Here is a 20,396-nt window from a genome sequence, read left to right as displayed (position 1 = left end):
ATTCATTGCTCAATTCCGAGCCATATAAATAAAGCTCAAGAAACAAATCGCATCTCATTTGGGTCCTTCCGAAGTCGAATGACTCTATCTCATTTGTTAACCGTCTCATTCTTACTGTAAAACTGTAAGGACTCCATAATTTTTATTCTATCAATTTTACCTTCCATACAATCGTTCGTCCATTGATCGAGGTCGTAGATCGAAAAAGCCTTTGCGAAAGAAAAAATAACAAGTAAAAGTCTCATCAAAAAAGTGAACGTTTCTTTCTTGACCGTCTGTATTTATCCGCCCCAAAATTGCACTGTAATAACATCATTTAGAATAAAAATATGGTCGAATATTCAAAATGGTCTGTTGTGAATGCTCAAAAAAAGAATTTTTAATCAACAATTTAGAAACACAATTTTCTTTTATCCTTTTTATTGACCGCTTATTTGACAGAGCATTCTCAATAAGAGCTTTTAGTTTAACAAATATTTAACCTTTGGAAGAAAAAGAAGAGTTGAGACGAGACAACGAAATGCACAGAAAAACATCAGCAGATGAGAATTAGAGCAGAAAAACAAGCGAGAAGATAATCGTCTTTTCGACGGGCTTGTTGTTGACCTTGAAGCGTGTTTTTTCAGTGGATCACGTGTTCGTACATGAGCCCATTTGTTTGCCTTCTGCTGTTGGCCTCGTGACTCTGGAATTTCAACCCATGGGCGGATTTGACGAGCGAGTTGTACTTGTACCCAGTTTGGCGAACTTCATTTCCGTTTTCCGAAGAATTGACCCAGACGCTGATCCTGTCGATCTTTCTCCTCGACTGAACGACTGCCCCGTTGACTGTGATCTCCGATGTGTTCAGCTGCTCGCCAATGATGGCAAGGAGGGTTTCGAGCCATTTTGAATTGAGGGATGTGTTTCTTGAAGCGCGGTCAATTTCGCAAAGCCAGCGGCCTCCTGAGCGGTTGGCGGAGTCTTCCCATTTTGGGCGGATTCCTTGACGAAAGACCATATAGTCACATCCTGAAGAGGGAATTTATAATTAGGCGACAGTTTTACAGAGAGAAAACTTCAAAAGGCTGTATGAAAGTTGTACAATTTGGTGGAAGATTTGTAATTTTTACCTTGAGGTAGATATGCCGGAAGTTTGATATGATGATAGAGCGCCCAAAATTCCTTCACCGTCTCAAAACTCGCAACATAAACCAGCCTGTCTTCATAATTTTCAACATCATTTCTCGTGTAGTAAAAGTCCCAGGCCGAGTTCAACTTCACATCCGGTAGATTACTCATCATTTCACTCTCAAGTTGCTGCTCGCTACCTTCATCAGCGGTACTGTAGTTACTGTACGTTTCGGAGTTACTGTCTGTGTCTTCTGAGTGGCTGTAGTAGCCGTAGTTGCTGTACTTGCTTCGGTGGGCTGGTTTTCTTGGGGTCTTGAAAAAATCCATGCTCTTTTCTTGTTTTAGTATTTTTTTCGTTTAAAAAATTAAAACTGAAACTGTCTTCGTTTGAATGGGAAAGGAAAATGAGTTGGAGACGTTTTTGTTTGGCGATTTATACGAGCGTCTGATTCAGCAGATTGTGCAAACGCGAGTAAAGGTGATTCACGTGATGAACATGCAGAGTAATCATGTGACGTCAACGCGTGAAGATTCTTGAATTTCGATCGAACTCTTTGGAAGTTGAGAGGCCTCGAAGGTTCTTTTTCAGAAGTGACTCATTATGATGAAAAATGGAGCAAGAGGATAAGAGAGCAGCGATAGATCTTCACTTTGAAGACAGAAAAAAAAAATTCTTTTTACCTGGTTTTATCATTTTCAGACGTTGAAAACTTCATAAAAAATATCGTTCTGTTTGTAATAGGACTGTATATAAAATTTAAATATTCATACTTGTTGTAGTTGTGGTCGTTGTAGTCGTTGTGGTAGTCGTAGTCGTAGTCGTAGTCGTAGTCGTAGTCGTAGTCGTTGTTGTCGTTGTTGTCGTAGTTGTTGTTGTCGTTGTCGTTGTTGTTGTTGTTGTCGTCGTTGTAGTAGTCGTAGTGGTCGTAGTCGATGTTGTCGTTGTCGACGTTGTCGTTGTTGTTGTGACAGTCAAATCTGTTGCAACGATATCATCACTGTAAACAGTAAAGCTATCAAACAGACTCCACCATCCATCGCCACTCTTGGCAGCTGGGCAATTTGCGCCCTTCTTCACTCCAAATACTACTCTAGCGTCTCCATCCTAAGAGCTTTAAAAAACGAGTTATTTATTGAATGTACCTTGTTAAACTCCCAGAAACCATGTTTATTTCTCTCTGCAAGCCAGCCATTCTCATTTTGATACACTGGCCAGAGATGGGAATAATCAGCGGTTCTAGTGTACGTTCCATAAGCACCGAATCCAGCGGGTTGATTGTTCCTAGAGATGAGCGAAAATGTCTCACATGTCGGTCCGTGAGGACCTGTCAGATCGGGAATATCAGCTGGATCAGAGACCAAATTAAAGTCGGCTGGATTTTCAACGCTCTGAGTTCCGTCCCACACCCACCAGGAAGATGCGTCTGCTGGGCAGTCAACATCTCCAACACCTTTTAAATGTTTAAATGAACTGCATTATTTTAATAACTCACCTGAGGCAAGATTAAGAGTCTTCGGATCGCTCAGATCATAAGCGACTCGCCACATTCCTTCGTCAAAAGCAAGCCATAATCCTGGTGGATCATGAACGTACAGTTGTTTTCCATTCATAAAACCTCCTTCCCATTTGAAAGGCCCCGTAATGTAGTAAGGCACGGTTATGTCGCCAAAAACATGCACTTCTGGGCAAGCTCCGGATGGGTTCCCGGTCAGGGCATAAATATCATCTCTAGAAAAAGATCTCTGAAATGTTTCTGAACTCATTATACTTACGTGTATTCAGTGTATGCTCCATTCCAGTAGTTCCATTTTCCAGCAGGTTCTGATGCCGTGGGAGCTGGACAGCTTGCTCCTTTGGTGGTACCAAACATTGTTCTTGCATCCCCGTCTTTTTCAAAAAGCCAGAATCCCAGACTGTTCATATGGGCTTCAAAACCATGCTCATTTTGGTAAATTGGCCATCCATTGGTCGAATCAGCCGTTTTCTGGTAGGTTCCGAATCCGATGAAATTAGCGGGGTTATTTGTTATCGAGGCCATTGTAAATGAGTCACATGGAGTCGCAACAGGAGGAGTAATTGGTGGAATGTCAGCCTCATTGTCTGTCACGAAGAAATCAGCTTCACCATGGACATTTGCCCAAGATCCGGCATCAGCGGGGCAATCAGAGTTCGTCGATCCGGATGCAAGCATCATGTCGCCATCAGTTGGACTGTAAGAAACTCGCCAAGAACCATCTTTCCAGATCAGCCAAAGACCAGGAATGAAATAGTCGTATCGTTTCTTTCCGTTGACCATGGTTCCAGTGAACTCGTATTCTCCGGTCATGTGGTAGGGAACTGAGCCAGATCCGTAGGTCCAGACGATATCGCAGTTTGTTGGCGCGTTTGTTGTCGTAGTCGTTGACTTTGTCGTGGTGGTTGTTGAAGAGACAGTCGTTGTTGTTCCTGTTCCTGTCGTTGTTGTTGTTGTCGCAGGTGTTGTTGAAACAGAATCAGTAGTAACAATCACACCTGCATTGTCATCAACGACGGTGCTCGTAATACTGTCCCACCATCTCCAGCCTCCTGTCGTGTAAGCAGGGCACCAGTGATCGAGGACTACTCCCCAGGCAATTGCACTACCGCCTTGGTAGTTTATCACCCATCCGCCAGATGTTGTCCGCTCAAGATGCCAGCCACCATATTTGAATTGAGGAGAACCATTGACGAGATCAGCTTGTTTGTGATAGACTCCGTTGAAGAAATAGTTGTTCCTGCCCGAGGCTGTTCCGCTTACAGTGACGGAAGTACAGTAATCTGGAGGAGGCGTTGGAGGGATTGTTGGTGGCTGAGTTGGAGAAACGCAAATGTCGAGGGGTGCTTGATTATTGCTAAATTTACACTGAGTCAGTTGTCCTTCAGCCCAGTTTTCCCTGTTTGTTTACAAAGCCAATCATTTCAAATTCAAAGTTGAACCCTTCTTCTCAATCGAGAATGAAAACTTTTCGCTTTTTAACCATTTTCGCCATTTCGGCATCTGGTTTGCCCACAATCACTGAGGAAGATGCAAATAGCTTCCTTACGAAAAAGAGATTCCGGCGTGAATTTGATGAAGGAAGAATGGTAAAAATAGGACTTTATGTGAGTTAAAATGCGCTTCTAGAGTTGCGGGGTCCAGATTTCCGGCAGAATGATGGAAAACGTCCGAGAGGAAATCGAAGAAGTCTGTGAAGAGCCTGAAGAGGAAGCCGAAGGTATTTTCAATATCAAAGGCACTCTTGGCCGCGTTTTCGATGGAAAATAGAAGCACATTCTGACTTTCATGTTCTAAGACAACTGTCTCGAAATATGATTGACTTGTTTTGAATTATATGAAATTATCTAAATCAGTGAATTGTAAAATGTCTGGAATCATTATTTCCAGGCACTGCTATATTTATGCCTGTGTGCATCAAAGAAGATTCACAGCTTTAGCCCGGTTCCACAAATTGCCACTTACCTGTCGTAAAAGAGGTGAGCATCAAAGTCGAAACGGTCGTCGCTTCGGACAATTACGGTCGCTTCATTTTCGGATTCGATTTCAATGTGCCTTTCAAAACCGTCATATTGAGGAAAGGTATAAGTGCCCCAGTTAGGACTTCCCGTAGTCACAAAGGCTCGCCAAGTCTTGAGCATGAATTCGCCCACGGAACCTGGCGCGGAAGTTGGGCCCCAACCGAAGAGGTACTTGAGTTCAGCTGCGTGCGGGGCTCCCTTGCTCCATTGCACATCGCCATGATTTTCAGCCGTGTCAAAGTGCATGATCCAAGTATCAGCTCCAGCAAGAGCGTATTCAAGAGCAACCCTTATTCCCGGACCACGGAACATCAAATCGCCGTAAAGATCCAAAGCAATTCGAATACCAGTATTGTCGTCAATATTTTCGAATTTCGCTGCAGTTTCATCGGGAAAATCGCAAGCAAGTTTGCCATAAGATCTCCAGGTTATTTCACGGATCTCTTCAGAAGTAAGATCCTTATGACTCATAAGCAAGCTTCCTTGTCCCTCATCAGACCAAACACTCATGAAATTGTCCCTGTTGTATTTTGTTGGATATGATCCGACGCTGAGGGATCCTTCGAAGGAGGTGAAGAAAATGATCGTTGGCATGACTTTGAAGCTTTTGTCGGCGATAATTTCGTCAAGAGTTTTTCCACCGTAGAAATCTCTGTCGTCACTTGTTGGTCCAGCAGACGTTGCAGCAGAAAGAGTGTGATAAACTGTCCAGAAATCAGCAGAATTATCGCCCGTGGACGGCAGGGTTCTCAAATATGCGAGAATATCTTGGCCGGTCGTGAAGGCTGGGCAACTTATTTGGCCGCAGATGTAAACAAGTACACCGTCAATGCCGGCATTAGCGTAAGCTTCGGGGGTGGAGAGTGCAGCAGCCCCAGATTGCTGGAGAGTCTGGGAGATGTACATTGAGCTACCAGGTGAAAGAGCATGGATGCTCGTTGAAATTCCACCAGCGGATTCGCCAGAGACTGTGATTCGGTTGGGATCTCCTCCGATAGTTGTTGCGTAGTCGTAGATAAATTTGAGAGCCATTCGTTGATCCCAGAGACCGATGTTCAACGGGATTTCGGAACCCTTGTGTCTTGGGTAGTTCAGCCATCCCAAAGGCCCCAATCGATACTGGATAGACACCACGATCATTTCTTCGCTGTCTCCAAGAGGAGCTCCAGTGTACCAAGCTCCTGCTCCATTTCTGAAATGACCTCCGTGAATCCAAAAGTAGATTGGAAGGCCAGTTTTTGACGGATCATCTGGTTTCACGATGTCAAGGTAGAGACAATCTTCCTTGCCAGTGCCGTCTTGCTGGATACATGCTTCGCGATTTCCGTTAATTCTAGCGTCCATGGCTTCAAGAAGAGTCATTCCGTGAGAAACTGGCTTGCGCCATCGAAGATCTCCTACGGGAGGCTAAAATCGGTCTTACGAAAAATCCACCAAAAGTTTTGTTCTTACCAGAGCATATGGAATGCCCTCATATCTCGTCGCAGAAAATGCCGTGCCCAGCAATAAGCCAAGCAGCAGCATTTCAATTCTCTGAGTATCTTTTTTTCTTCCGAAATAAAGGCCAAACCCTGGCTTTCGAAATAAATGCTAACTCTGGCTCTCACACTTGTTTTATAAGACAAATCGGTGATTATTATCTTTTTACGGCCTGATTACGCTAGACCCTTCTTCGTGAATTTTTCAATGGAAACTGACGCAATAGCACCACTTGATTCCGATTTTGATCGAGTTTATGACGGCTATCTGGGTGAAAGATGCCAGAATTTATGACCTTGGTTTTGAAAGTTCAAAATTTGAACAGCAAAATATAATTAATGCAGCTTCTGTTTATTGGAAGAACGACAAAATACAATTTTTTTCTTTATTTATTATTAGTTTCAAGATATTTTGTAAATGAGTCTTTATTGAGAAGTGATACTGTATCACTGATAAACCGGTAATAAACGAACTTCTTTAAACGAAAATTTACTTCTTTTACTAAGGGCTTCATTTTATTTCTTTTTTTATTCAGCTTCCAGAATAATACTTCCAAATTCCATTGTTGATTGAAGCAAGAGAGCGGACTTCTTAGATCAAACGTTTTCTTCGAGTAAATAAAGGGATGATTTGTTATCAAATAAGCCATAACGAGTGTGCCCACTCAGCACGTGTCGATCTCTAGACGTTTAGTCATTGCTACGTCTTTTATTTTTGAAAAATAAAATTGTCATTTTGGCCTTCCCGAAATTTGGTAGACTGTCATGGTTTTGTTTATGGTTGAATGCGTAGATTGAGAAGCTACGGGAGATAGAAAGGGTTGAAAAGCCCCGAGCGGGGGATTTTTCTTAGATTTCTCTAGATGTGGAAGGGCCGCGGGCGGTGGTGGTGGTGCCGTGTAGGTAGCTGAAAAGTATAAAACGAGCGCGTTGCTCGGCTAAACTCGAGAGAGAGAGAAGTCACAACCTCGTTGGAGTGGTTCTAGATATCCAAGACATATCTACCCCATTCCATTCTCCACGTAAGTTTATATGTCAAAGTTAATAAGATAAAAAGGCAAATAAGGAAAAGAAGTGATAACTGTTTATCATATACCGTCATATAAAATGAGTCATATACAGTATATGACGGTATTTAACGTACATTATAAGATCTGAAATTTTTATTGAAATCAATTGATTCTTCAGCATGAAATTATCTGGTGGATTAACTGTCCTCGTTGGGTCGTCTGATGCCTTCGGGCTCAAAGATTACCTCAACTACAAGTACCAAAACCAAGTCGCTGATGGCGTCAATGCCGCAAATGGCCTTAACATGAACACAAACGATATTTCTGAGCTCTTGATCAATGTGAACCAATATTCACCAAACATGGGCTACAGCAATATTTTCCAGATGTTCGCTGGTCAATCTGGCAACAAAGAGAATGTTTTGCAAAACATGAAGGTAAAAAAATAATGATCAAAGTCGATTTCTTAAACAGAGCCCTAGGACAACTTTATGAACTCCGCTTACCAATCGATGCAAAACTCTCAACTTTCGCCTCTGTTCTTGCAGTACGCCAAGGGTGGAAACAGCGGAAACGACCAGACCATTGACAAGCAAAGCATCATCTACAACATGATGCCCGATCCAATGGCAACGATTCTTCGCCTCAAGAAGGTCCAGCCCACCAAGGCTGACGAGCTTCTCAAGCGAATGGTTGCCCGACAAGTCGTCACTGATGATCCTTACTTGCCCGACCTTCTTTTGGACGGAAAGTCAGATGAACTCAAGGAGTACTTGTTCGCCAAGCAGCTTAAGACAGCTGATCCCTTCATGCAGACGATCCTTTACAAGAAATTCGGTAACACTGCTGATCACGCCCCTTTTGCTGCTGGTGACCAAAAAGAACTCATCCAGACCAAGCTGATTTCGGATCGATTCGGAGACAAAATCAACCAAATCGCTCCCAACGATGCTTACCTGATGTTCAAGTTCCTCGAAACCACAACGAAGAACAATAACAACAATGTTCCCGGAAAAAAATATGTCCCATCAGAAGTGATTCTTGAGGTCGCTTTGGGAAATGACGTCGCCGGAATCAAGGCCACTGAATTCCAGGAGAAATTCGGTGTTGCTGCTAATGACTTTGTCTGCGCTGCGCACGAGGATAGCATCCGAGTGCCTTGCATGGTCAACCAGGAAGTCGTTCTTCCCGGCGAATGTCAAGCGATGGGCTGCTGCTACAATGAGTTGTCCGCTACTACTGGTACAACTGTTGGAGCAGCTGCAAGAGTTCCAAAATGCTACCACAACTTGATCGGCAAGATCGGTTCCGGCATCGCCCAGCATTTGATCAAGGATGATACCGTCAAGACCCTCTTTGGCGGCGAGCTCCCACAGCTCCAAGATCTCCAGGCTGCTTCCAATTGGGCCGAGTCCCAAATGCCCGATGTTCTCCGACGGCTCAACAAGGAAGAAGGTTCTTACTTCGGAAATCCTCAAGGCCAGGAATCCTGGTGGGGCAACAACTACGGCAATGGTAATTTTAACATCTTTGCTACTCCTGCTCCATCAACTCGAAAATTCGAATGGAAGGCGCATGGACCAACTGCCATGCCAAATGCTGGAGATTTGGAAATCCCCGAGATCGGTGGTTTTGTCACCGGTCAAGGAAATGACGTTGAACAGCTTGATTTCATCATCAATCGACACATGGATAGTGTCAGAGGCCAACTTAACAGTGAATCATACACTTGCCAGCTCATCCAACCCGAGCACATGGTCAACTGCTATGATAACAACTATGAAGCTTTGAAAGTAGGTGATCCTCAAGGCAGCTGCCAGCAAAAAGGATGCTGCTACCGAGAACTTAACCTCTTCGAGAACAACCCAGTCTGCTACCGATCACTTCGATCCGGCCACTGTGATGTTCCAGTAGCCCAACGTAATGGTAACACAATTCCTGGTACTGCTGCCAGAGCAGCTGATGATTACTGGACTGCGAATCCTTACCGACAACAATGTGGTGCACAAGGCATCTCCCGAGGAGAATGTCTTCTCAACCCACTTTGTTGCTTCGACACTAATCCACGACAGGAGGGCGAGCCATTCTGCTACCGACGTGGTGGTGCTGAGCAACTCTTCGACCAGCAAACTGGCAACATGGCTAACCAGTGTGAACTCACTGACATTACTCAGCGCGAAGAATGCTTCGACGGCACTTCCAAGTTCGGCAAGCTTCTTAACCGAATGGCTACTGAAGACCAGTGCATCCAAGCCGGATGCTGTTTCTCCCAAGCCGCCGCCGACGCTGCCAGCTCGATGGGTGTCCTTGGAACGATGAACCTCGCTGGACCTCATTGCTTCAAACGACCCGGCCTTCAGGACAACGATCTCTCTGTTGCCGACAACTACAACATGCTCGAGAAGGTCGCAACAAGCGATTTGCTCAAGGTCTGCGCTAACGATCCCAAGTGGCCAAGACTTGCTCAGCGAAAATGGCAACAAGATCCAGCTACTGGACGGTAATCAACTTTTCCTTTTTTCAATTAATTAATTTATTGATTAGATATTCTCTTTCGGAAACTGGAACCGGAAGTCGCCCACTTTCACGACAAGCCTGTACCGACAACTCGGGCGCGCTCATCATGGACCGACACAAGTGCATCTACGAACAAGGCTGCTGCTTTGAGAAGTCTTCAGATCCACTCAACCCATGGTGCTACAAGTCCCGACTTGTCAAGAAAACCCCCCTAAACAAACTAACGTACAAAACCATACCCAAATACCCATTTTAACCCGTTAACACCAATTCAAGCTCTCCGTGCCTGTGCGTGTCTCAATAGTAGAAATTCATGATAAAGTATCATTCCATGTGCCCTTAACCCCAAAAAACGGACATAAAATTTTTGCGACAAAAACCACTGTATAGTACACTTTCCACACCTACTTATTTGAACAAATAAGATCTTACAGGTATTTGAACAACTCTGTTCTCGATATTAAGGGTGCTCTCTTCGTTAACTTGGACTTCCGATCAGGCTTTTCCATCTAGTAGAATGCCGCCTACACCTGATCAAAAAGTCCTTGGAGACTTACGAAGTGCTCATTCTATCACAAAACTACCAAAAGATGACATGATGAAAATTTCCCTAGCCTAATTTGCTACTTTGTCCACCAGCCCTTTTCTCGGTAACTGTGCCCACTTTGTGCTTAGAAACGCTCGCTGCTTTTCAACTTGCTACCTTGTGCTTTTGAAAGCATTTCAATCATGTCTTTGGTGTCAAATGCTCCCTAGCCTGACCTGTAGATCTACTTTGATAGTAGATTGATCAGGTTCTGTGTTAAACAAAAATCAAGTTTACCCACTACTTATCGAGCGCTGTGACAGCTTCTCTCTCTCTCGAATTCTCTCTCGCCTCGTTAAGTCTTTTCAGCCTTGTGGCTCTTCAGAATCCTTCGCAAAAAGATCAGCGCGATTCTAGAGCCGCAATGTCTTTTCAAACCATCTAACTCATGCTTTATAAAAATCTCACTTGTCAAACTTCTTCTTCAACGATTATTTAGCTGAAGCTGAATAGTGACCTCAAACTGTAAAAGATCGGTTTGACAAATAAATAATTAACATCATAAAAAAAGCGTTTGAATGAGCAATAAAACAGCAGTAAAACAGTACTTAAATCAGGGATCGCAGGCCGCCTTATCGCGTTTGAGAAGTGTGAGGCTAGAATAATGTCACGTCCAAGATTACTGTTCGTCAAAAAAGTAGAGAAGCCGCTAAGACTTGCCAAGCTAGCGTGATTTTGTAATTGGCCAATTCAAGCTAAGGCTCAGAAGAGAAAAGCTCCCTCCCTTCTCAACCAAAATTTAAAGCAAATAAGAGATTTGATATAAAATATGTCTCGACGATCAGGGTACGTAAGCAATTTATCTTCTTTTCTCACTTCTTTTGGACACAGAGGATTTTGCATGACACCGAGTTTTTTCTTCAGCAATAACCACTTGGATTAGGTACCAATCGTATAACATGCCCAGCGTTGAATCGCATAAACTTGGACGGTAAGTTTATTCGGGTGCTACTACTTACTAACTTTAAAATGCTCCAGCGGTACTGATGAATCATCAGTTCTGCTGATCCACTACAGTATGCACTTATTGCAAAACTGCTCTAGAATCGAGAAAGCTCAATATTCTCAGTAGTCTTTGATCGAGTAGTCTTTTCTTTTCTCTAAGAAATATTGAGTTTTCATCCCTTTTTAATAGAAGAAGACGATATGTCCCAATCAACGATCGAGTGATGGACTTATGCGAGGATTTCCTCCCAGAAGACAGGTTACAATTTCATCAAAGCAGTATCAAAACATTTTATATAGAGTTTACTACAATGGATCAAACTCTAACTTGCCCGAAGATGCGCACAAATTGTACGACACTTTCAACGGAGATGATCGCGATTTTTTCAACTCTGGACGAGCCAAATTTTTCCAGGCTGCTCAGAATCCTCAATCTGTTTTTGCTGTAAGCGTTTTTTCGAGAAAAAGAAAGATGATTGAAAATTTAAAGGATCTTGACGGCAACAGCGGCGAAATCAGAGAGTGCATCAAAGTGATGCCCGACGGTCGACGAGTCAAGGAGAGAACAGTCACTTCCTACGAAGATTTGGACGAGCCCATCATCGAAGCTCAGCAGTCCGCTCAACAGGTGTCAATGAGTGCGATCATGAGAATCATAAATTTCCTTAGGTCAATGCTGAGCCACCAAAACCAATGACTCCCATGGAAATCATGTTTGCGACTCAGGCTGCTATGAAAGAAACTCTCCAAAATGCCTTGAATACTAACTCAAAATGTCACTGTAAGTCAAACCTGAGTCTTGTCCTCAAATCAATCCCCAATCACCTAGTGACTGGCTCAAGCATCGACCGACTTTCTCACTTGGCTGGAGTCGGCCCTGTCCGAAACGAACAGAACTTCGAAGACCGATTCGAACCAGAAGAACAAGCTCGAGATTATTCTAGCGCACCATCTCGAGATGTTAAGATCAACGTTCTTCGAGGTTAAATGACTCTTTCTAGTGAATAAAACAACGGGTGAAATATGACTAGATGAATTTATTGAATGAATTATTGGATAAAGGTCAATAAAGTGCACTTTTGGGCCCAAAAATGGGAGAGAATAGATTAGTAAGAAGAAGAATCAGGCAAAGAAAGTTCTTGGTGATCTGCTTGGTTTTCTTTTGCAAGAGCAGCTAGCAGCATTACATCTTCCTGGCTTCGTGTAGTCAAAGTTTCCAGAGAAAAGAGAGCAGGTGTGCCCATGTCGTCCTCTCGATTTCGTCACTGCGATAAAACATGAAGGGATTTGATCACAAATGGCAGAGCAATGCTTTTTGTTTCTGACCATGACTGAGCCGGTGTTTCTTGTGCCTTCGAATTCCCTTATAGTTTCGGTGATTTCCTTGCTGAGAGCTGTATGGTGCAGATTACATCGCTTGAAACCGCGGTTGTAGATAGCATTGCAGATATGACCAGAAGCAGTAGACGGCCCGTATGTTATCGCGTGAACAAAAGTGCAAAGAGAGAAGCACTCGTCATATTCCATCTCGAGAAGGTATCGCCCGGTCAGTTGAATCGCCCGACCATCGTAAACCGTTCCGCATTCAACATCGGTTTCAGCATTGACAAAAACAAGAATGATGCAAATCTTGATAGCTTGCATCTTCCTCCTTGATTTAAGGAGATTCTTTCTATTTCAAACAATTAGCTAGAAGCCAAACTATTGAAATAGTTGATTTTGATTGAGAGGGTATCTCCGAACGCTCCTTTTATTCGCCAGAAAATGTTCTGCACTGACATCTAGTCGCGAATAAGAAGAAAAGTACTGGTAGCCATGAAGGCTCAGAGTCTTTGAAGTGCGTGTGGGCATTCTGGTGTCCAGTAAATTAGTGGGAAGATGAGCGACACCACTCACGATGAAGAAAAAGAAAAAACCGGAAAAGCGAAGAAGCTAATTATAAGGATAATTGGTCCCAGGAAAAATCAAGTTTTCTTTAAGTTTTTTTTTATCTTCGGTCAATTATTAGGTTATAAAGAGTCTGGTAGGGCAATTAGCTTTTTTGCTACGAATAAGATTTCAAAAAATCGGAAAGGCGGAAATCAATCATCCGTATCTTGAACTAAAAAGCCACGATATACTGTAATTATTCGTTATTTTCTTCGTAAAGATCGCAGTCAAATATCTATATGATATAGCATTCAGCCGAATCTTCTCCTCATAAAATCGTTTTCTGCATTTAGTATTTACCGATTTATTGAAAAGTGCTCTCCAGAAATATACACTGATACCGTTTCATCTCGATTATCTGCTGAGAACAGTCATTCAAACAGTAAATAAACGCTCGTATAAAAGCTCAGCTTTTCCTAAATAAGAGATCAGAAAGTGAGTTTTGTTTTTTTACTGCAGGTAAGTTTTTGAAGATTCCGAACTTCTTTGAATAAATAATTAAATTTCTCAGTAGTAGACTCGAAAGACCTCTGACCTGATGTCTCGATCATTTCCGATATCTGCATTTTCGATTGTCGCTGATTGATTGTTTAAATATTAACTGGCGCTAATTAGGAGTGCAACGGCGCCTAATTAATTGTGAAGCGAGTTCTGTGTTCCATTCGGCATTTACCAAACGAGCCGCGGCGAAATGACAAACACATGGAAATACAAAAGAGAGATGCATATAAAAGATAAAATGGACAATAAATATTCAAGATCGGGAAGAGCAACAAGCAGCCAAACGCGTTTTTCGAGAAGAAAAGGAATAGGGTACGAGAGAGAAAAGCCTGTCCAAAGTTTGCAAAAGACGACTACGGGAGTAGTACCCCAAAAAAGCCCTCAAAATGATCGCATCAAGTTGGTGCTTGACGATACCGCTGATCGGCCAGTGCTTGGGACCGAACTCAACTCTTTCTACTCGCCGATTTGCGATTTTTTCCGAGCTGGATTTTTCTTCCGGATTCTCCGACGCAAGTCTTGGAGAAAAGTACAAATTCAGACCTACCGAGCTCTTGGCAAGATCAATGGTCGATGAGGTAGGGCAACATATCTCGTTACTCCCTTCTTTATACAGTTAGATTGTCCCAATTGACTTGCAAGCCGTTTCCGGCATCAATCAATTACAGTCAAAAATGTGCGAAGTGGCGACGAATGGTACCCTGGCGTTCGTTTTTATTGCAAAACAAGAGACGATCAGATACGCGCAGGTTATTTCGGAAAGTCTCGGAATTCCAATCTTTGCTGTCCCACTCGATAATAGAGGGGAGACAAAAATTTCGACAACGAATCAAATCGGGGTAGGAAGAATGAAGCCAAAAATGACGGTTGATATCGGACAAGAAATCATCGGAGGACAATACATCGTAAGATTTTGTGATTTTCATTTCATTTAGAATTTTTAGCAACCGATGGAGCAAATAGCTGCATTGGTGATGTACCAACGCTTTCCGAAAATCATCGTTATTTACGACTCGAATTACTCCCTTCAAGACTTCGATCTCTTCCATCGATATCTCGGCGACCAAGTCAAGAGTTCTCAATTTTCAGATATTTTCAGACAATTCGTTTATTAAATCTTCATAAAAAGACAATGACCTTCGACATGAGTCACATTACACTTTGCTGCGAACTCAATTAAGCCCAATCCGCAACATTTATCCAATTTGGCACTGTTGCAAAAAACAAAGTCGCTTTCCAGCACATCAACTCTGTCTTTCTCGAACTGAGTATGAACAAGGAACAGTTCAATTCTGAACTGATCGCAGTTGTATTTGGTGGTGGCGCTTCGATGGAAGGATTTATTCATTCAGTGGGAAAGAAAATTGATCAGATTCATCGGTCAAGGCTGAGAGTTCTTCTTTGCCTGGAGAAAATAAGGTAGAAGGCATAAGAAAACAGCTGATGAAAATTTTTTGAGTGGAAATGAGGAGAAACGGGACTACAAAAACCTACTGAATGGTCATATGGTTTCGGTTATTTCGCCACCAGAAATGCTGAGTTCAAACGACGCCGGACTAGACTTTCGAAAACGTCAAATGGGAAACGTTACCGAAATATTTTCACGAATTTCTAGCTTGATTGGAAATGCACTCAGGCAGAGGATCGAAAAAATAAACTAGTGATCAGGCCATATAAATAATTTTTGCTGACAAAGAAACTTACAGACGGGTATAATTATCCTCTTCCAGGCTTCTCCGAGATGAAAAAGGTAATTTTTATCATTATTTCTTTGGTGAATCTGCTTCAATTTGATTGATTCATTGGAGGACGCGAGCATAAAGAAGTTCAAAGTCTTTGAATTAAAGATATTATCAGGTTTGATCGATGAAAATGAGGTGCTTCCTATTTCCGTAACCTGCACGCCAAGAAATCAAACAATTTGGGCCCAGGGAACTCTTATTCGCGACGCTGTAAAAGTAAGTTTTGCAGATTTTGCTGAGCTTCATTTTCGTTTTCACTAGGAACTGATTTCCAGGTTTCCAACAAAGAATGCGTCGAACTGCGAGAAATGGACGAATATAGTCGCGAATCAACTTCAACTCTGTTCGCGAAAAATGTCAACACAGGTATTCACCCCACTCGAACTACCTTATAAATTAATTAAGGATATCGCCTGCGTCTCGATATCCGACGAGATATACAATTCCTGCACGGGAAAAAACGCTCCCGATTTCGGAAAAATGCGCTTGTCGGGCTTTACCGGGCAAAATATCACCTACAAAGTCGTCACTGTCGTTGATGAGCCATTTGTGATTAAAACCGTTCGGTCGGATGGAAGCATCGAGTGGAGTGGTTTCTCAATCGATTTGCTCAAGATTCTTGCGAAGAAAATCAACTTCCAGTACGAGATATTTGAAGGAACTGCTTATGGATCTCAGCAAATGAGCGAAAATGGCACCATGGTGTGGTCCGGTATGATTGGCGATATCGTTTCTGGAAGGGCGGATTTTGCCGTTTCTGCGATGACAGTTACTCCGCAGAGAGAAAAAGTAGTCGACTTTACGAAACGATACATGGACTACGCGGTCGGAATCGTCATGAAAAAGAAACCAGCTGTTTCTAATCTGTTCAGCTTTCTCAATCCCTTTCACAAGACTGTTTGGTACTCGATCATTGCCGGTCTGATCGTTGTGTCCTTGCTCCTCTATGTTCTCAATAGAATTTCACCGAAGAGGATCAGAGGGCCTCATTATCATGATTCTTCTCTGCATGGGATTTTTTGGTTTGTGTATTCTTCCCTTGTTCAGGAAAGAGTTACAGTACTTGAGTTACCAATCAGTGTTAATCATCAAAAGTTCGAATGAGAAGAGCCTGTCTAAAACTCTTTCAAAAGCAATCAACCGACATGTACTTAGTAACAATGTCATCGCAAATCGTCATCGGCGTCTGGTGGTTTTTCATTTTGATAATCGTCAGCTCCTACACTGCGAATTTGGCGGCATTCCTAACTGTCACTCAGATGGAGAAGCCGATTGCCTCCTTCCAAGATCTCGCCGATCAGACAGAGATGGGCTTTGGCACTGTTGGCGACACGAGCATTTATGATTACTTGAAGTTCAAAGCGAGTTTGGACGTTGAGCTGAACAGCTTTTGGACGAAATTGTGGAAGGGAGTGAATGACAGTCAAATTGCTGATGCTAATGATGGATTTCGCCGCGTTTCGGACTCTGGGCGTAAATTCGCGTTTTTGTGGGATGTTCCGATCATCGAGTACAAAATCCTCAACGATCCTGATTGTAGCCTAACGACTGTACAAAGCTCTATCTTCGAAAAAGGCTACGGAATCGCCGTCCGCCGTGGCCATCCGATCAGGGACTTCATGAGCATGGAAATTCTAGAGCTACAAGACAAAGGAGATCTCGTCAAGCTTAAGAATCAATGGTAAGTATACGTGGTGCCCTTTTTAAAAGACTTACAAAAAGGTGGAGGTCTAATGGAAGCAACGAGAGACATGAGCATGAGCTCTGGTAACAGAAACATTGAAAAACTCGTCAACCGGGAGCGCATCTGAATAGCTAACTGCATCCTAGAAGAAGTGACTAATTTATTAATTTTTTGATTGGGACAGATGAGATCACTTCCCGGTTTTGGAATTTCACTCGTGTCTCAAGTCATTTCGGTAATGGTTGTTTTAGGTGGCACAAGACTGGTTCCTGCTCGCTAGAACCCGATGGCCCGAAAAAGCGAAAAGGAGAATTTACGCTGGAGAACTTTGCCGGTGCTTTCTGCGTCTTGGGTAATTAAAAACAGCCATGTCTGTTGATTTAACCTTATCTAAGCGGTGGGTTTGATCCTTGCTTGCGCGGTTGCTGCCTGCGAGATCTGGAACTTCATCCGTTCTGGGAAGAAATACCCGCCGCCTACTTCTCGTGAAGTCTCGAAGACGAATTCAATTGCTGATGCTGATCGGTATCGAGCGGATGAATTCATAAGGGTTCGTATAATTTGGGACTTTTTGACGCAAATCCCTTTCAGAACCTGGAAGTAAAAAGGTACGGCAACAACGACGTCCACATCGTACTCAAGAACCCCGGTAACATGTCAAAATCGCCGAATAAAGAAGACGAATACACGAGCTTCTCAAGAAATTCAAGTTTAAGAAGAGCTTATCGCCCTCATAACTCGGAGTAAATACGCGATGCTCCATTTTTCTACCTGTATCAGTCACTATCTATCTCTATAAATTAAGCAATATATAATATATAATTTAATGCGACGACACAATCTGTTTGGTAAAGATAAATCCCCCATTCAGGCTCCTCTTCAAAAAGATGGAAGCTGGATCTTCTTTCGTTTTGATTTCGTATTTATTGGTACATGTAACATGTGAACTATCAAATGTCCAAAGAGGGATGATCCAGAGTTCATTCTCCTTGAAAATCGACGGGTTTGCTCCCTCTCCGGATTTCGACGCCTGAAACAGGTTTAATCGAATCCATCATTAGGTCGAAAACTTCAAGAAAAACCAGCTCTGGATCATGAATCGCGCGCTGAACAAAACCGCGATCCAGATTTTTCACTTTTCTACCGAGATTTCAAGACGTAAAGCACTTCAAATAGTCTTGATAACGCGACTGAAAAAGGGAAAATCTGCCCTATGAAAGAGAAGGAAGAAATTCGTAGAAGAAATCAGTAGGTCAATGATAAATAATTAAGAAGCTCAACCAAGCAGTCATTTGAAATTACTCAAAAGGAGATTGAAGAAGTTTTTCAATTTGTGGCGCGAGTTTGGCAGATGAAGTCGTCGTTGCAGCTCGCTCAACGACTTGACCCTGGCGGTCGACAACGAACTTTGTGAAGTTCCACTTGATGTCGTTACCCAGCGTGCCCTTGCCTTTCTGAAAACGCCGATTTCAGATCCAATCATACTCAAGATCAGCTAAACTTACGGGAGTAGTCTTCATCCACGACCACAAGGGATGAGCGTTCTTTCCATTGACTTCTATCTTCTGGAAGAGCTCGCCCTGGAAGTTGTATTTCTTGACAAACTCGGCAATGGCCGCATCGCTGGCGGGTTCTTGCTTTCCAAATTGATTGCAAGGGAAGGCAAGGATGCGGAGACCTTTTTCTTGGTTGGCGTACTAATATTCGATAGTTATTTGATGAAAGCGAAGGATGGGTACGTACAGACTCATGAAGGGATTGAAGTGCTTTGTATTCAGAGTCGGTCACGCCTCATTTAGACGCTACGTTGACCACCACAAGGGGATGACCAGTGTATTTGGAGAGGCTGAAAAGAGAGATGAAAATGTGACTTTCTTAATCCCTAACCTGACTTCCTCTCCAGAGTTAAGCGTCGCCTTGAAGTAGTACAACGACGACATACTAAAAAAAAAAGATACAGTTAACTCCCGGCACTCAAGTTGCTTGAGCACCTTCTTCCAGTAAGAATAACTGAATGTAAGTTCTGACTTCTCCGAGTTAGAACCCGAGTAATCATCGGATTCTGAAAAAGAACGTGATTTTACGCAGCTTTTTTATATACAAATACATAAGATACGCTCGTCAGAAGAGAGAGTGAGAAAGTGACAGGATAAGGAAACAGGCAGTTTCAGTAAAACACCAGTACTTTTGTTAAAACTGAGGTTCGCTTTTAATTCTGATCAGCGGCGGCGGTCCTTCTGATTCTTGTGATGCTCTGTCTGTATCTGCCATTATTTGATCGTGATCGTTTTCCTCTTCGTCAAACGCTGACTCGCTCTTGCTCATCCTGCCAAGTAGATGCTCAAAATCAGGTGTGATTGTATATTTCTTTGAGACCTCTCCAACGACTTGATAGCTGCTCGCCGTCATTCTCGACAATTCCGTAAAGCAACGCGGATCGGATCCAGGGACAACCTTCATTTTCATATCTCCCACATTCAGACTGACCTTGCCAAAATCATCAAAGATCTCCTGTACACTCAGATCGCCAAGATGCAGCTCTTCATTTGGGTCGTAATCATCAGCGTCTCCTGCTGATTTAGGAACAATCGGAAGATCACTTAAATGTTTCAGAACCCTATTCGATGAGTTAAAAAGGTACCTCATTTGAAAAAGAAAGATTTGATCGCCTGAATCCCCATTTTTGAGCGCCCGTAAAAAGTCATCATCGACGGCTTCCGATTCATTCGACTCTTCTCTGCGTATTTTACTTATATCTTTCAATGGATATCCAACTTGAACTGGCCTAAAACCTTTAATTCTAAACCTGATGAATAGAGGGCTTACATAAAATCCTTCTCGGAGAACAGCTTCCGATCATATTGTATCATTTTATCTTCCAGCATCAGCTTTTTCAGCGCCTTTTCGGCCTGTTCTTGTTCCTCCTTGATCTCCTCTTTCGTCCAAACTTTATATTCTTTATTAACAATTGGTGCTCGCGCTTGAAAGTCTTCTCCAATGAATCTTCTTACGCCACCACCTCCTCCACCGCTGCCGCCACCTCCTCCTCCAAACCCACTTCCTGTTTTTCCACCATAACCTCTTCTTTCTACTCCATCAGAGGTAAAAACAGACTTTGTCTGTATAATTTCTCTAAAACAAAATCAAATAAGAACACAGAAAACTCGGTTATTTCTTACCTTTGTTTAAAAACTCGTTGTTTCTTCTCTGGAGGGCCTTTCTTTTGCTTTCTACTAGCGGTAGCAGGTTCGATGAATTCCGGCTCTGGCTCAGTCTTAGCTTCGACTTGAGCCTCTTTTTTCTTCGGCTTGAACTGGCGCTTTGGTTTCTTCTGACCGATGGGCATTCTGAAGAAA

At 42.9% G+C, this 20,396-nt stretch overlaps 6 protein-coding genes and 1 long non-coding RNA gene across 9 annotated transcripts; 4 read left to right on the top strand and 3 right to left on the bottom strand.

Moving 5' to 3' along the window:
* Positions 1-403: 403 nt before the first annotated feature.
* Positions 404-1,458, bottom strand: LOC145701833 (eukaryotic translation initiation factor 4E-1A-like). Its single transcript, XM_081779050.1, has 2 exons — positions 1,113-1,458; positions 404-1,011 (listed from the first exon to the last, which is right to left on the bottom strand). The coding sequence occupies exons 1-2, from the start codon at positions 1,438-1,440 to the stop codon at positions 623-625; spliced, it is 717 nt and encodes a 238-aa protein (XP_081635176.1). The 5' UTR covers positions 1,441-1,458; the 3' UTR covers positions 404-622.
* A 412-nt stretch (positions 1,459-1,870) lies between these two features.
* On the bottom strand, positions 1,871-6,254 carry LOC145701832 (uncharacterized). Its single transcript, XM_081779049.1, has 6 exons — positions 6,101-6,254; positions 4,593-6,055; positions 2,887-3,984; positions 2,607-2,842; positions 2,257-2,564; positions 1,871-2,218 (listed from the first exon to the last, which is right to left on the bottom strand). The coding sequence occupies exons 1-6, from the start codon at positions 6,170-6,172 to the stop codon at positions 1,871-1,873; spliced, it is 3,525 nt and encodes a 1,174-aa protein (XP_081635175.1). The 5' UTR covers positions 6,173-6,254.
* Positions 4,063-4,495, top strand: LOC145701835 (uncharacterized). Its single transcript, XR_014134284.1, has 2 exons — positions 4,063-4,216; positions 4,257-4,495. It is a non-coding gene; the product is annotated as an uncharacterized LOC145701835 (long non-coding RNA).
* Positions 6,255-7,001: 747 nt separating the features above from the next.
* On the top strand, positions 7,002-10,206 carry LOC145705568 (uncharacterized). The gene is made up of 4 exons (XM_081783049.1): positions 7,002-7,148; positions 7,315-7,573; positions 7,619-9,636; positions 9,681-10,206. Exons 2-4 carry the CDS (start codon positions 7,316-7,318, stop codon positions 9,907-9,909), a joined length of 2,505 nt encoding a protein of 834 aa, XP_081639175.1. The 5' UTR covers positions 7,002-7,148; position 7,315; the 3' UTR covers positions 9,910-10,206.
* Positions 10,207-10,889: 683 nt separating this feature from the next.
* On the top strand, positions 10,890-12,211 carry LOC145705569 (uncharacterized). Of its 2 annotated transcripts, XM_081783050.1 has the most exons (7): positions 10,912-11,025; positions 11,123-11,170; positions 11,375-11,443; positions 11,485-11,629; positions 11,675-11,812; positions 11,854-11,965; positions 12,014-12,211. In XM_081783050.1, exons 1-7 carry the CDS (start codon positions 11,009-11,011, stop codon positions 12,169-12,171), a joined length of 687 nt encoding a protein of 228 aa, XP_081639176.1. In that variant the 5' UTR covers positions 10,912-11,008; the 3' UTR covers positions 12,172-12,211. The 2 variants fall into 2 exon arrangements, with proteins under 2 accessions (XP_081639177.1, XP_081639176.1); XM_081783051.1 differs by lacking the exon at positions 11,123-11,170 and having other exon boundaries at positions 10,890-11,025.
* A 1,789-nt stretch (positions 12,212-14,000) lies between these two features.
* LOC145701297 (glutamate receptor ionotropic, delta-1-like) lies at positions 14,001-17,787 on the top strand. Its single transcript, XM_081778518.1, has 12 exons — positions 14,001-14,192; positions 14,235-14,519; positions 14,559-14,688; positions 14,796-15,033; positions 15,074-15,250; positions 15,345-15,364; positions 15,472-15,572; positions 15,762-16,423; positions 16,465-17,037; positions 17,292-17,392; positions 17,436-17,590; positions 17,632-17,787. Exons 1-12 carry the CDS (start codon positions 14,001-14,003, stop codon positions 17,785-17,787), a joined length of 2,790 nt encoding a protein of 929 aa, XP_081634644.1.
* A 163-nt stretch (positions 17,788-17,950) lies between these two features.
* Positions 17,951-20,389, bottom strand: LOC145702164 (phospholipid hydroperoxide glutathione peroxidase-like). Of its 2 annotated transcripts, XR_014134294.1 has the most exons (6): positions 20,220-20,389; positions 19,867-20,172; positions 19,682-19,825; positions 19,032-19,639; positions 18,928-18,981; positions 18,802-18,886 (listed from the first exon to the last, which is right to left on the bottom strand). XR_014134294.1 is itself a non-coding variant. In XM_081779372.1 (5 exons), the coding sequence occupies exons 1-5, from the start codon at positions 19,094-19,096 to the stop codon at positions 18,339-18,341; spliced, it is 570 nt and encodes a 189-aa protein (XP_081635498.1). In that variant the 5' UTR covers positions 19,097-19,161; the 3' UTR covers positions 17,951-18,338. The 2 variants fall into 2 exon arrangements, 1 of the variants encoding a protein (XP_081635498.1); XM_081779372.1 differs by lacking the exons at positions 19,682-19,825; positions 19,867-20,172; positions 20,220-20,389 and adding exons at positions 17,951-18,494; positions 18,546-18,737 and having other exon boundaries at positions 18,784-18,886; positions 19,032-19,161.
* Between the last annotated feature and the right edge of the window lie 7 nt (positions 20,390-20,396).

Source organism: Oikopleura dioica, chromosome PAR (genome assembly GCF_907165135.1).
Source record: "Oikopleura dioica chromosome PAR, OKI2018_I68_1.0, whole genome shotgun sequence".
Taxonomy (NCBI): domain Eukaryota; kingdom Metazoa; phylum Chordata; class Appendicularia; order Copelata; family Oikopleuridae; genus Oikopleura; species Oikopleura dioica.
This window is presented reverse-complemented; position numbering and strand designations above follow the sequence as displayed.